General features: G+C 46.8%; 3 protein-coding genes across 5 annotated transcripts; all 3 read left to right on the plus strand.

Moving 5' to 3' along the window:
* The first annotated feature begins 657 nt into the window (after positions 1-657).
* LOC119324586 lies at positions 658-3,292 on the plus strand. Its single transcript, XM_037598363.1, has 3 exons — positions 658-1,241; positions 1,489-1,755; positions 3,081-3,292. Exons 1-3 carry the CDS (start codon positions 683-685, stop codon positions 3,086-3,088), a joined length of 834 nt encoding a protein of 277 aa, XP_037454260.1. The 5' UTR covers positions 658-682; the 3' UTR covers positions 3,089-3,292.
* A 1,981-nt stretch (positions 3,293-5,273) lies between these two features.
* On the plus strand, positions 5,274-7,986 carry LOC119326651. Of its 3 annotated transcripts, none has more exons than XM_037600268.1 (3): positions 5,274-5,921; positions 6,012-6,384; positions 7,685-7,986. In XM_037600268.1, the coding sequence occupies exons 1-3, from the start codon at positions 5,289-5,291 to the stop codon at positions 7,690-7,692; spliced, it is 1,014 nt and encodes a 337-aa protein (XP_037456165.1). In that variant the 5' UTR covers positions 5,274-5,288; the 3' UTR covers positions 7,693-7,986. The 3 variants fall into 3 exon arrangements, with proteins under 3 accessions (XP_037456165.1, XP_037456166.1, XP_037456163.1); XM_037600269.1 differs by having other exon boundaries at positions 6,036-6,384; XM_037600266.1 differs by having other exon boundaries at positions 5,274-6,384.
* Positions 7,987-12,099: 4,113 nt separating this feature from the next.
* On the plus strand, positions 12,100-13,465 carry LOC119325813 (NAC domain-containing protein 67-like). The gene has a single exon (XM_037599538.1). The coding sequence runs from the start codon at positions 12,257-12,259 to the stop codon at positions 13,115-13,117; it is 861 nt and encodes a 286-aa protein (XP_037455435.1). The 5' UTR covers positions 12,100-12,256; the 3' UTR covers positions 13,118-13,465.
* Positions 13,466-13,744: the final 279 nt, after the last annotated feature.

Below are 13,744 nucleotides of genomic sequence, written 5' to 3' on the forward strand. Positions count from 1 at the left end.
GGTACAAAATTCCGTTGCAAACCCAAGACCCGAAAAAAGTTTGAAAATGTGTTGGAAACCACAAAAGCAATTGAAATTTGCTGGAAACCACAAAGGCAAGTGAAATTCTTGAAGACCACGTGCACACACAAAAAAAACTAATACATTTTTGTTTGAGACAAAACAGTAAATCGGTTGGTGCTCCCAGGAGCGTGCGCTCCTGCACGCAAAAAATATATTTCAAAGTGTGAAAAAATTTCAAACAAAAATTTGACGTATACATCTCGACATTATATGTGTGCACGTCAAGTTTCGCAGAAAATCTGTGGCTTGTGTAATTAAGACAAAAAGATGTCTTGTGAAAAGAATTTTTAACACTGAGTTTTATCCTTTTCACACGCAACACATAAGTTATCGGTTTTTCACGAAATGACTTTGTGAGCATGTATAATATCGAGATATACGCGTCAAGTTTTTGTTTGGAATTTTTTAACATTTCAAAATATGTTTAAAACACATTTTAAAAATCAGGAGCACGCGCTCCCATATGCCAAAACGCCACTCTCGAGCATATTTAAAAAAAAAACTAAAGAGACATGTTCGTGGGCTCACTCTTCCAGTGGGCCTAGTTTCACTCTCGCTCGGTGTTGCTCTTAGGTCACCTGCACTTCACCGGTTCACCATCCCCCCTCCCTAGCGAGAGATGTTGCCGGCGGCGGCGGTGGCGGCGCTGCCGCTGGACGACGACAACCTGCTCTCCGAGATCCTCCTCCGCCTCCCGCCGCTCCCGTCCTCCCTTCCCCGCGCCTCCGCCGTCTGCAGGTGCTGGCGCGGCCTCGCCTCCGACCCAGCCTTCTCCCGCCGCTTCCGCCTCCACCACCGCCGCAACCCTCCCCTCCTCGGTTACTTCTACGGAGATTTCCACCAGATCCACTTCGAGCCTACTCTGGAGGGCCCCAATCGTGTTCCGCCCGGGCGCCTCTCCTTGCATTTGAACTCCCACTTCCGATTGCTCGGGTGCCGCCATGGCCTCGTATTAATCTTGGACGAGACGCCGCTCCAGCTCCTGGTGTGGAACCCCATCACCGGCCACCAGCATCGCCTAGTCATTCCCATGGAGTTCGATCCGACCAAGTCCTTGATCAACCGGGCGGTGCTCTGCTCTGCTGCCGGAGGTATCCACTTCAAGGTTGTCTTGACAGTGGCAACCGACGACTACGAGGTGCTCGCCTGCGTTTACTCGTCAGAGACCGGGGTGTGGGGTAATATCATCTCCACATCGATTCCATCCTGGAACTTCTATTTTCCCATGGTTTCTTCGCAGCCTGCGGTACACGGTTGGGGATTCCCTTTACTGGATACTTGTTGGTGGTTCGAAATGTATCCTTGAGTTTGATTTGCAGAGTGAGAGCCTAGCCTTTATACGGATGCCAGTGGGTAGTTCTAATGTCCCCCTCTGCACACCGATGCGGGCAAATGATGGTGAGCTGGGTTTACTCTCCCTGACAGGAACCACAACCCAACTACGGAAGAGGAAAACCGACTGTGATGGTGCTGCATCATGGGGGGTGGGAAGAACTATTGAACTGGACAAGCTACTTTCTCTTGATTCAGAGCCGTACACATGGATTCAGGGGTTTGCTGAGGACAAGAATTTGGTGTTCCTGTGTGCCGGTAACAGCAACTTCACCGTCCAGCTCGAGTCTTTGCAGTTCAAGAAACTTCCCACACCCAGAATGAATTGCTTTCATCCATTTGAAAGTGTCTATGCTGCAGGTAATAGCATTGCCTTTACGCTGCCGGTGTAACAAAACCAAGTTAATTTTCAATAAATGGTCGATGTGGCTTGGACATCCTTTCATTAAAGTAGTATCAAATTAACTATTCTTTTGCTGCTCGATGATCTCTTTAACATATGGCAATGGTGCTATGCACTCTCCCCATGCTTGTTTGGTGGCGTTATCTGTACTTGTTATGATCTGGGTTTTTTTTTTTGCTTGCCCTATCTGATTTATTTGTGGCAGGAGCACTGCTTCTGTAGCCAAGATTGGCAACTTCATTGTATAATAACTGAATTAAAGTTCGTAGTTGCCTGCCTATTGACACATGCAAGAACTGTATAATTATAGTGCTTGTGCATATCTGCAGCGCTGTTTTTCTGAAGATACTCCCTCCGTCCAGAAATACTTGTCGTAGAAATGACTAAAAATGAATGTATCTAACACTAAAATATGTCTAGATACGTCCATTCCTCCGACAAGTATTTCCGGACGGAGGGAGTAACATTTAACATTTAACAAGTTGAACAATGAAATTTAGCTGTAGGCTGCAGATATGCTTTGTGTTCAGTCTTTATTTTTACTAATATTAGAAATAGTGGACAAGCTGTTTTATTTGATGCAATCCAGTGTTAAAAGTGACATATATTTTGGACCGAAGGCAGCATCAAGATGGTGTACGGTACCTCGCTTGAGGCTTCTACAACATTAATTTGATTAATTCAATTAGTTAGTGACCATCTACCTCCAGGTGCTATTAGAGAACAGTTAGCATATTTTTTATTTGCTAATTATTTTGAAGACTTCCTTGGTTCAACAGAAAAGGAATTAGAAGACAAGGGGTATAGTGGAGATGAATGGGGAGAAAAAAAATAGACGAATAAGAAAAGCTTTTTATTAGATGCTTGTACATGTCTAAAAATTATCCCCATGAGCTAGAAACCAGATGTTTCCGCTTTTCTACTCCATGTGCCCCTAATATGTCCATTGTTATCAATTAAGAATGTGTAGAAAATGTGGTAAGTAAGTTGGTTCAGCATTTGCCCTGTGGCGAAAATACTCGAGAATGTGCTAGCAGTAGTACTTGAAAGTGTGCCACTACACCACAAATTACCTACTGATAATTCATGTTTCTATTGTTTTTTTCCTGTAACCATGCTGAGATGATTCAGCTTTAGTGTTTTTGGCAGAATTTCCTTATGGTGAATGTAGCTATTTTTTACTGTTTGAATCTTAAAATGTTGTGAGGTTGCATAGCTTCAATGTCTTTTCCATCATTCCACGTACAAAATTGTTTGACTAATGACGTTGATTGCTCCACAGGTATCTAGAGTTGTATTCTGGTTGCTGAGATGCAGGAGTGGGCTTGATTTTTTCCATTTTGCCAACTTCGCTCTGTTATCTAATTTCTGGACATGATTAGCCAACAGGCATGTTGAAGATACATTGACTTGCTTCGATTAATTAGTACTTATGTTGTCGTTCGTTTGCCAGATGCTTACCAAGCAACCACGTTGAAACAAGTTTTCCCTGCCTGATGATTTCTGCTCACATTTTTGTGCATCTTCTCTTTTTTTTTTTTCATTTGGTCTCTTCTCACCGCAGTAAACAGTAAATTTAAATGCCATAGGGTGGTTGCCCACTGCAGAAACGTCTTATATTATTTAGTTACAGAGGTAGTAGTAAAACATTCTCCCTATGTCGCTGCTTCCCTAAATGATCAGATCAATTTTAAGATACATCGAGTTGGATTTACCTGATCCTATGCTGGAGGTACTGTTTCACCTCGTGTATGTGACGGTGCTCTAGATAGCTTGAACAAAAAGGAAGAAGGGAAAAAAGAAATTCTCATTGCAGTTATGACCTTGTCCAGTTACGCATAATACACTACAGATTAACAACTATAGCAGAGTGAAAGCTGAAAAAGATACTCATTGCAGTCACGTGCCAACCTTAGTTTAGGAAGCAAAGCAAGATCACCGTCTAGTAGAAGAAATTCTCGCTTTTTCTATTAGTATTGAACTACTCCACTGGGAAAAACTGAACTGCGAAATGCAAGATACTAGAAAACAAATGAGGGTGTTTTCTTCAAGGGAATGAGAACACCGGCCCGGCTTTGCGGTGCCTGGGGTCCCCTCCCTCGGCCGGGGAGCTGTGGTGGTGGCGGCGAGCTGCAGCTTTGGATGGCGGCACGGCGGCGCCGCCATGGTGGTGGTGCTCTCCCTGGCAGGTTGGCTGGGGGTGGCTGTGGTCAAGGTGCCTGGTGATGTAGCCCACAGATTCATGGTGGTGGCGGCGCCACAGGTCAAGGTCGGGACACGGTGGGTGCTGGGTCAAGAGCGGCGACATGGTGGGCGTGCCATGGTCTCTTTGGCCGGCTTTCTGGTGGAGGCTACTGTGATTCGAAATGCAGCCCTTCCTGTTGCGGGGTTGGCTTCCTTGAGGAACTCCGGTGGGCGCGGGGTTCTTTGATCTGGGTTGGGAGAAATCCCTGCTTCGAATGAGGCTGACAAAGGCGACGCTTGCGAGCGTCGTTCCCTTCCTGAAGGCGTTGTTTTGGTCCAGATCGGGCTTTGTTCCTCGAGCTTGGGGGAAACCCTCGGTCTGGCCTCTGGACCAGTCGGCGGCAGTGTCATGGTGTCGTTCCATTCTTGAAGTTGTCGTCTTGTTGCTCGAGGAGTCTCAACAGTGTGGCTTGAGCCATGGTCGGCTGCTGCTCTGGGCGTGGGCCTCCTGGGCGCAATGTACGCCATCGCCGACGATATTGATGGCCTTCCATAAATCTGTTCAGGCCCTGCCGTTCACTTGCCATCTTCCTCTTGGCACAATGTGATGGCTAATTCTTGTTATTAGAGTTGTAATGTCCGAAAGGCCTTGTATCCGTGTGGTCGTGCAATTTCTTTCTTAGCGAGTAGTCCGCATGTGGTCTATATATATATATATATTGGTTTTCGCCTGGTTTTTTCGTTAATTAACTGGGCAATTCTCTTCTTCTTAATTAATTGACGAGGCAAATATTTTGCCTTCGTTTTGAAAAAAAAAATGCAAGCTTGTGCGTATTCGAGTAGAAAAAAAGAACCCCGGCCCGGCACATAAAAGCCTTGCCGCATTTGCTGAATACTTTCTTGAAATTGGTTTTATGGAATCTTCTGGGTTTGAGCTCAAATCATTTCGCCACCAAAAAAGCTTGAAAGCAAATTGCAGACATGTGCTTTGTGTGTCTGATTTCCCCGCAAAAAAAAGTCTTCTGGTTTTCTTTTATTTAGAAAATTCTGAATTTCGTATTTATTTTTTTGAGAAAATTCTGATTTCCGTAATTTTTTAATTCTTTTTTAGAAGACTGATTTCTATTTTTTTAGGCAAATTCTGATTTCCATACAGAGACATGGTTGTGTTCGTGGGCTCTCTTATTCCTGTGGGCCCAATTTCAATCACAGTGCTGCTTGGTTGTTGTTCTTCGCTGCGCGTTAGGTCACTCCCCAATCCCCACAGTGTGGCGGCTGCTTTCACTCCACCATTTCCCCATCCCGCATGAGCTCTGAGGAGGCCGAGATGCTGCCGCCGGCGGCAGTGGCGGCGCTGCCGCTGGACGACGACAACCTGCTCTCCGAGATCCTCCTCCGCCTCCCGCCGCTCCCGTCATCCCTCCCGCGCGCCTCCGCCGTCTGCAGGCGCTGGCGCAGCCTCGCCTCCGACCCAGCCTTCTCCCGCCGCTTCCGCCTCCACCACCGCCGCAACCCTCCCCTCCTCGGTTGCTTCTACGGAGATTATCACCAGATCCACTTCGAGCCTACTCTGGAGCCCCCCAATCGCGTCCCACCCAGGCGCCTTTCCTTGCAGGCCGACGTCGGCGACCGCTTCTGGCCCCTCGGGAGCCGCCATGGTCTCGTATTGATCTTCAACGAGACGCGGCTCCAGTTCCTGGTATGGGACCCCGTCACCGGCCACCAGCACTGCATAGCCATTCCCCGGGAATTCGATCGGATCAAGGCAGGGATCAGCGGGGCGGTCCTCCGCTCTGCTGCTCGAGACATCCACTTCAAGGTTGTCTTGGCAGTGGCAAACGACGACAACACGGTGCTCGCCTCCGTTTACTCGTCAGAGACCAGGGTGTGGGGTAATCTCATCACATCGATTCCATTCTGGAAATTCTTTCGTCCCAAGGTTTGTACGCAGCCTGCTGTACTGGTTGGGGATTCCCTTTACTGGATACTTAGAGGTGGTTCAGAATGTATCCTTGAGTTTGATTTGCAGAGTGAGAGCCTAGCCTTTATACAGATGCCAGTGGATAGGATTAATGTACCCTGCTACACACCGATGAGGGCAGATGACGGTGAGCTGGGTTTACTCTCCCTGACCTTCACCACCGCCCAATTATGGAAGAGGAAGATCGATTGTGATGGTACTGCACCATGGGGGGTGGCAAGAACTATTGAGCTGGACAAGCTACTTTCTCTGGATTCAGGGGAGCCTACATGGATACAAGGGTTTGCCGAGGACAAGAATTTGGTGTCCCTGTGTGCGGGTAACAGCAACTTCACGGTCCAGCTCGAGTCTTTGGAGTTCAAGAAACCTTCTAACCCCAGAATGGATCGCTATTTTCCATTTGAAAGTGTCTATGCTGCAGGTAATAGCATTGCCTTTACACTGCCGGTATAATAAAGCCAAGTTAATTTTTTGATAAATGGTTGATGGAATGGCTTTCTCATCCTTCCTTGTGAAGCTAACAATTTTAAGTAGTTTCTTATTAATTATTCTCTTCAACATATGGCAATGGTGTTATGCAGTGTTCTCTCCCCATGCTTGTGTGGTGGAGTAGAATTTTGTTTTGCTTGTGGTATCTGGTTTATTTGTGTTAGGAGTACTGATTGGCAACTTCATTGTATAATAACTGAACTAATCTTCGTAGTTGCCTGCCTAATCACACATGCAAGAACTGTATAAGTATACTGCTTGTGCATATCTGCAACACTATTTTTCTAGAGATAATATTTACCATTGTATAACTTCGTACTCAGAAGTTAAACGATAGAATCTACTAGGCTGTAGCTATGCTTTTTGTGCAACCTAATAATTTCTTCAATTTGGCCACCATGGGCAACTAATACATTATACTGAACACTTGAGTAAAGTGATAAGACTAAATTTATCTTAAAAACTGCTTTCACCATTAACTACAGTTTTTATTTTTACTATTATATTATCATCAGAAGTAGTGGTCAAGATATTCTATTTGATTCTGTCTAGTGTAAGAAAAAGATATATTTTGGACCAAAGGCAGCATTAAGATGGCATACAATCCCTTGCTTGAGGCTTCTACGACATGAATTTGATTAATTCAATTACTTAGTGACGGGCTACCTCCAGGCGCTATAAAAGAACAATTAGCATATTTGGATTTGCTAATCATTATAGAGACTTTGTTCAACAGAAGGAATTAGAAGATGAGGGTTATAATGGAGAATTAGAGATTAATGGGGGGGGATAGAAAAGGGCAAATTAGAAAAGGTTTTTTTTAGATGTGTGTACATTTCTGAAAATTATCCCCATGAGCTAGAAACCAGATCCTTCTGCTTTTCTACTCCATGTGCCCCTCGTATGTCCGTCGTCATTAAGAATGTGTCAAAGATTTAATAAGTTAGTTGGTTCAGCATTTGCCATGTGGCGAAAATACTCAAGAATGTGCTAGCAGTAGAACTTGGAAGTGTGCCAATACACCACAAATTACCTACTGGTGATCCATGTTTCTATTCTTTTTTCCCGTAACCATGCTGAGATGATTCTGCTTTGGTGTTTTTGGCAGAATTTCCTTATGGCTATTTTTTACTGTTTGAATCATAAAAAGTTGTGAGGTTGCATAGCTTCCATGTCCTTTGCGTCATTCCACATACAAAATTGTTTGACTAATGATATTGATTGCTCCACAGGTATCTAGAGTTGTATTCTGGTCGCTGAGATGCAGGAGTGGGCTTGAAGCTACGTGTTCCATTGTTTAATGTGCCAACTTCCCTCTATTAACTTGTCTCCAATTAGCCAACTGGGATGATGAAGATATATTGACTAGCTTCTGTTAAGTACTACTTTCCTTGTGGTTCGTTTGGCATGTGGTTTCCAAGCTTGCCTGACTGATGATCTTTGCTTACTTTTTTGTGTGTGCTTATGTGCATCTTTTCACTTTTCCATTTGTTCTCTTCTTGCTGCAATAAACGGTAAGCACTTAATTTTTCCATAAGGTGGTTGCCCACTGCAAAGTTAAACTATTTTTTCTCCATGTTGGAAAAATAGGTGCTACTTTTCTCAGTGGTCAGATCAATTGTTCTTCATCAAGTTGGATTTATCTGATCCTATACAATGCAGGTACTACTATTTCCTTCATGTAGGTAGCTCACCAGAGATGGTGCTCTAGAGCTAGAAAAAACATGCAGTTCCTTCAGTTTTATATCATATCATCAGTGATTATAGGAAAAGAGTAGTGCATACAAGGCAGAAAGAAAGAAAACTCCGAAGCTGTTCAGTATTATAATTATGGCCATAGCTTATATGGCCTTTCCCTGAAGAAAAAACCATGTTCTGGTATGCCCAAATCAGAGGATTAAGGAAGTGTTTGGTTGAAGGTGTAGATATGGGTGGGTTGGGACCGTCCGGATTTGTGAATGGGATGGTTCAATTTTAGTGTTTGGTTTGCATGGGTGGGATGAACCCATTTTCTGTTTGGTTTGAGGAATATAGTAGGTTGGGATGAGCCAACTGTTGTGTTTGGTTGATAAATGAACATGGGTAGTTGGGTTCTGATAACCTTCTCATCTATATGGTAAGAATACCACCATATAGTGCAACAATCTGATGTATACCAGTTGAGTTGCAAAATAATCACAAGATATATACAAATCTTCACATAAATTGCATTTGTGACAAATAACACATGTGCTACCCACATGCACATAATTCAACATTTCATGGCAATCCTTGGTAATTGCTTCACATATTAGTATTGGAAGCAAAATATGGCATAGTCATAGTTCAGGAGGCAATACATGCCATAGTCTAGAACCCAGTACATACAAACTGAATGTCATTGGCTCAAAACAAAAGCCATAGTACAGAACGATACATAATAGAGTGGAGTTCAATGCCTCTGGCTAGAACCAAAAGCACACAAGCCCGTTAGGCGTTTGCCACAATTAACTATATATATGTGACAAGCAAAAGAGGTCATACGGTCAACCTAAGTCTTGGCCTTCAGCATCCAAAGGTAGTGGCAACATACCGAGCAACCCAGATCAGCTTGTTGTCAAAGTCCAGCGAGTGGAAAGCACGTGCAATTCGAACATTCTCAACCAAATGCGCATAGTAGTGAGAAAGATGTGCCGGTTGGAAACCAGGAATGTCTTTGATGCTGTTCCAAAGTCCAGCAGGCAACTCATCATCGGACTTACCAGCTGCAACTATAGCATTAGCAATCTTATCACCAACAACCGTGAATGTTGCCATCAGCTTATCATCGCTTTGTTGTGCAGAAGTTTTTGCTTTCTTTGCTGCTTTTTCTAGACTGAACAACCATCATCATCATTGAAGCTATCATATATGCTGCAGCACCAAAAACAAACAACTTCTGTTGTTTGTTCATCTACAACACAAGATGTAAAACACAAAGGTCCATCTATCATACATGCAAACATCTAGGGAATCACAAAAACACATTATCAGCATAGTGTTTTCCTGTCCTTACCTTTGGATCCGGGGTGGATCAGAGTGGTGGTGGTTCTGGTCGTCGATCTGAGTCAGATCCTGGTCGCCGGAGGTCGTGGTAGTGGTCGCCGGAGGTCGTGGTCGCGGTCGCCGGAGGTCGTGGTCGTGGTCGCCGGAGGTCCTGGTCGCCTGGTCGGGATCGCCCTCCAGAAGCCCAGCCGCCTCCCTCCTACTCCAACAAGCAGCAGGTCACCCCGCGCCCTCTTCCATGCCGCCGCGTGAGGTGAGAGGAGGAGGAAGAAGAGATGGGGCGGTCGGAGTGGAGAGACGAGAGAGGAGGGCGAGAGGAGTGCGCCGCCGCCTAGGGTTTCGAACTGGAAAGGGAGAGAGCAAGGGATTCGGGAGGGTGAGCGATAGCGAGGGAGAGAACGGGAGGTGAGGCCGAGATGCGCGTGCTTGTCACGTGCGGAAGCAGCGAGGGAGCGGGCCGCTCGGGCCGGCCGATTCTGTGGGGTGGATCGGTCCAGCATCTTTGATGGATATTCTCTTTTTTGGGGTGGATCCATTCATCTGTTTTATAACCAAACAACCCTTTTTTGGTACCATCCCGACCTATCCTGGACGATTCTTGCAACCAAACGCATCCTAAGGTTTGCTTAGAGTGAAAACTGAAAAGTACTCCCTCTGTAAACTAATATAAGACGTTTTAGATCTCTACTTTAGTGATCTAAAACGTCTTATATTAGTTTACATAGTAGTTCGCTGCAGCCAAAGATTCAGTTAGGAGAAGTCAAGTGCCAACCTTAGCTTAGCATTCATCGCTGTGATTTTTTTGTCCACGGGAGCAGGATACTCCTGTAGAAGGGACTCTCCCTTTTTCTACCAGTGCTAATATGTAAATGGGGAAATTGCCTTTTTTTTAAAAAAAATAGCAGAAGGATCCCATAAATTTATCCATACAGAAACGTTTTACAAAAGGACCCAAAAATAAATGGAAAAATACAAACAAGTCCCTGGACTTTGCAACGACCCTGAGACGGTAGTGACCGAGATTTGTTGGCATGATGAGTGGATACCAGGTACGGCCACCATGAAACATATCTGTAGGTTAGCTGACGAGCCAATTCAGGTGTGGATGAAGATTTTGGTGAAAAGAATGATTATTGTGCCTGACAGATGCTGAAGGCATGCATTCTGAAGATGCCAAGACCAGAACCTTGATGGATGATTTTTGGGAATTGTATTGGAATGGGAAAGAAGTGGCAATTTTTTTCTACGAGATCGGCTTATCATGTTCTGATGGTGAAAGAAATTAACAACTGAAGCATGCCGAGCAGTTCATCCGGAGGCGAGGTGACATGGAAAGGGCGACGAAAGCTTCGTGTCCAACCCCCCAAGATGAGTGCTCTCATAAGTTGCCATCATGCAGTTCCGTTCGGGGGGAGGTGCCGAAAAGCTCCCTCAGTTGCACCCACTAAAATGGGCTAGCCATACCACACGGCAGGTGTGGTCAGCCCTTCATGTTGATGTGTATTTGAATGACGTTGAGTGGAAGAGGAGATGAAGAAATGAAATGAAATCTAGAGTTGAAAAAATGGCTAGTGATTTGCTAGACGCATTTTTTGTAAGCAAACATGACACCGCTGTTGCAATCTTAGCGATGTGGGACAGTGGGGAGCAGTCGAAGGAAATATACACATGAAGAGATCAATTACCAGCCCATGCGGTCGATAATGCAAGTGATCGAAGAACTAATTATGTCACTAGATCGATATTCCAGCCAAGACCCCGTTGGCGGAGACCACAACCACAAGAGCTAGCTAGATGGAACCACCAGGGAATGGCATTGTGAAGATTAACGCCGATGGAGCGATTGACAATTTGCTGGACGAAGCTACTCGTGGATGTGCTAACCATGCTCTTTCGGTGCGCCCTTTGATGTAATTATTATCCGTGTCTTTCTGAATGTCGTGGTGCAATCAGATTATGTACCCTCGGTGAATGAATATATAAATGCCTTGGACTTGGATGGCCGTAAGAAACACCATCACGCACAAGGTTAGATACTAACCCAGTCAATAAAACATTTTCTTTTGGATTTTTAACCATTTTAGTCAGGCAATCAGCGGCAAGGGTCACACCTTCGTGGCTATGAAAAGAAGCCGCAGCACTATTTTTTTTATTTAATAACGCATGAACATGTTTATGGTTTTACTTTATTTGCGTGGTTCCATAGCAGCGCACACGAGCGACCACACATCTCCATGGCCGCAGAAGAACCACCTAGAGGCAATATATATCTCCAGCCGGGGGGAGAAAGATGAAGTGGGCAATGACGTCATGGCGCTGGCCAAGTCGCCGTCACAGAAGCATCCATCCACAACATTTTCGCTCGAGCCGAGGTGAGGTGCAAATGCAATGAACCAACCAACCAACCACCAGCGCCACCCCCATCACCATCTCCTCGCCTGCCTGCGCCGTCGCCACACGTGCGCGATCTCCGGGCTCCACCGTCGCCAGCCTCACGATAACGGATCGACGGCTGCCCGCACGGGTGGGCACGTAGCCGCGCGACCACCCGTCGCGACCCCTTCCTTCCTTCCTTCTCGTAGCCGCCGACCCCAAATGAACCGCTTTGACTCCTTTCCAACCCCCGACGCCTCCCCACGAAGCTTCTCCACCTCCTCCTCCTCTCCTCGCTATTTATCCTCCGCGCACGCCGTTTTCCAAGATCCATTCCGAGACACTCGACACAGTCCACCACGCACGCGCAGCAGCAGCAGCGCCCGATAAGCAAGAAGAAACAAACAATGGTGATGGCGGCGGCGGAGCGGCGGGACGCGGAGGCGGAGCTGAACCTGCCGCCAGGGTTCCGGTTCCACCCGACGGACGAGGAGCTGGTGGCGGACTACCTCTGCGCGCGCGCCGCCGGCCGCCCCGCGCCGGTGCCCATCATCGCCGAGGTCGACCTCTACCGGTTCGACCCGTGGGAGCTCCCGGAGCGGGCGCTCTTCGGGGCGCGGGAGTGGTACTTCTTCACGCCGCGGGACCGCAAGTACCCCAACGGCTCCCGGCCCAACCGGGCCGCCGGGGGCGGGTACTGGAAGGCCACCGGCGCCGACAGGCCCGTGGCGCGCGCGGGCAGGACCGTCGGGATCAAGAAGGCGCTCGTCTTCTACCACGGCAGGCCGGCGGCGGGGGTCAAGACGGACTGGATCATGCACGAGTACCGCCTCGCCGGCGCCGGCGCCAAGAAGGACGGCTCCTCGCTCAGGCTTGACGACTGGGTGCTCTGCCGCCTCTACAACAAGAAGAACCAGTGGGAGAAGATGCAGCGGCAGCGGCAGGAGGAGGAGGAGGTGGCGGCCAAGGCTGCAGCGTCGCAGTCGGTCTCCTGGGGTGAGACGCGGACGCCAGAGTCTGACGTCGACAACGATACGTTCCTAGAGCTGGACTCGCTGCCGGAGTTCCAGACGACAAACGTGATATTGCCAAAGGAGGAGGTGCAGGAGCTGGGCAACGACGACTGGCTCATGGGGATCAGCCTCCACGACCTGCAGGGCCCCGGCTCCCTCATGCTGCCATGGGAGGACTCCTACGCCGCCTCGTTCCTGTCGCCGGTGACCGCGATGAAGATGGAGCAGGACGTCAGCCCATTCTTCTTCTTCTGAGCTATCAACTCTCTAAAAAGTAGCACTCTTGTCTGCGGCCCTCTGTTTCTAAATATAAGATGTTTTGGTAGTTCAATCTATACTGCCAAAATATCTTATATTTATGAACAGAGGGAGTAACTGTAGTCTGTAGATAGTTCACATTCTTCAAGACTTTTTTCTTGATTTTTTTATTATATATTGCTTTTTAATGATACATTGCCAGCCGGTACTGAATACGGAACAGCTCGCACTGTTGTGTGCAGCGTAACTGTAGATAGTTGATAGTTCAGTTTGTTCAGGACTTAGAAGACACATTGTACTTCGAAAGAAAAGGATCACATGTTATCATTTTCTAAATTCCAAAAAGGGGTCCCACGATATTTAGTCCCCACACACACACACGCACACACAAGACGCCGGCTAACTGGATGTCATTTGGCTCCCAAAGAGCACGATACCCATGGAATTCAGGACTATGATGTTAAGAACACTACCTTTTTTTATGAATTCAGGGCCAGTCATGAGAGTCAAAGATCTGAAATAGAAAAAAAAAAACAACGTCATGTGGTTGTGTGGGCGACGATCTAGATCCACCTGGTCTCTTTGCTCAAGGTCACCCCCCTCGCACCGTCAGACGATGCCACC

This window comes from Triticum dicoccoides, chromosome 6B, assembly GCF_002162155.2.
Source record: "Triticum dicoccoides isolate Atlit2015 ecotype Zavitan chromosome 6B, WEW_v2.0, whole genome shotgun sequence".
Lineage (NCBI taxonomy): Eukaryota > Viridiplantae > Streptophyta > Magnoliopsida > Poales > Poaceae > Triticum > Triticum dicoccoides.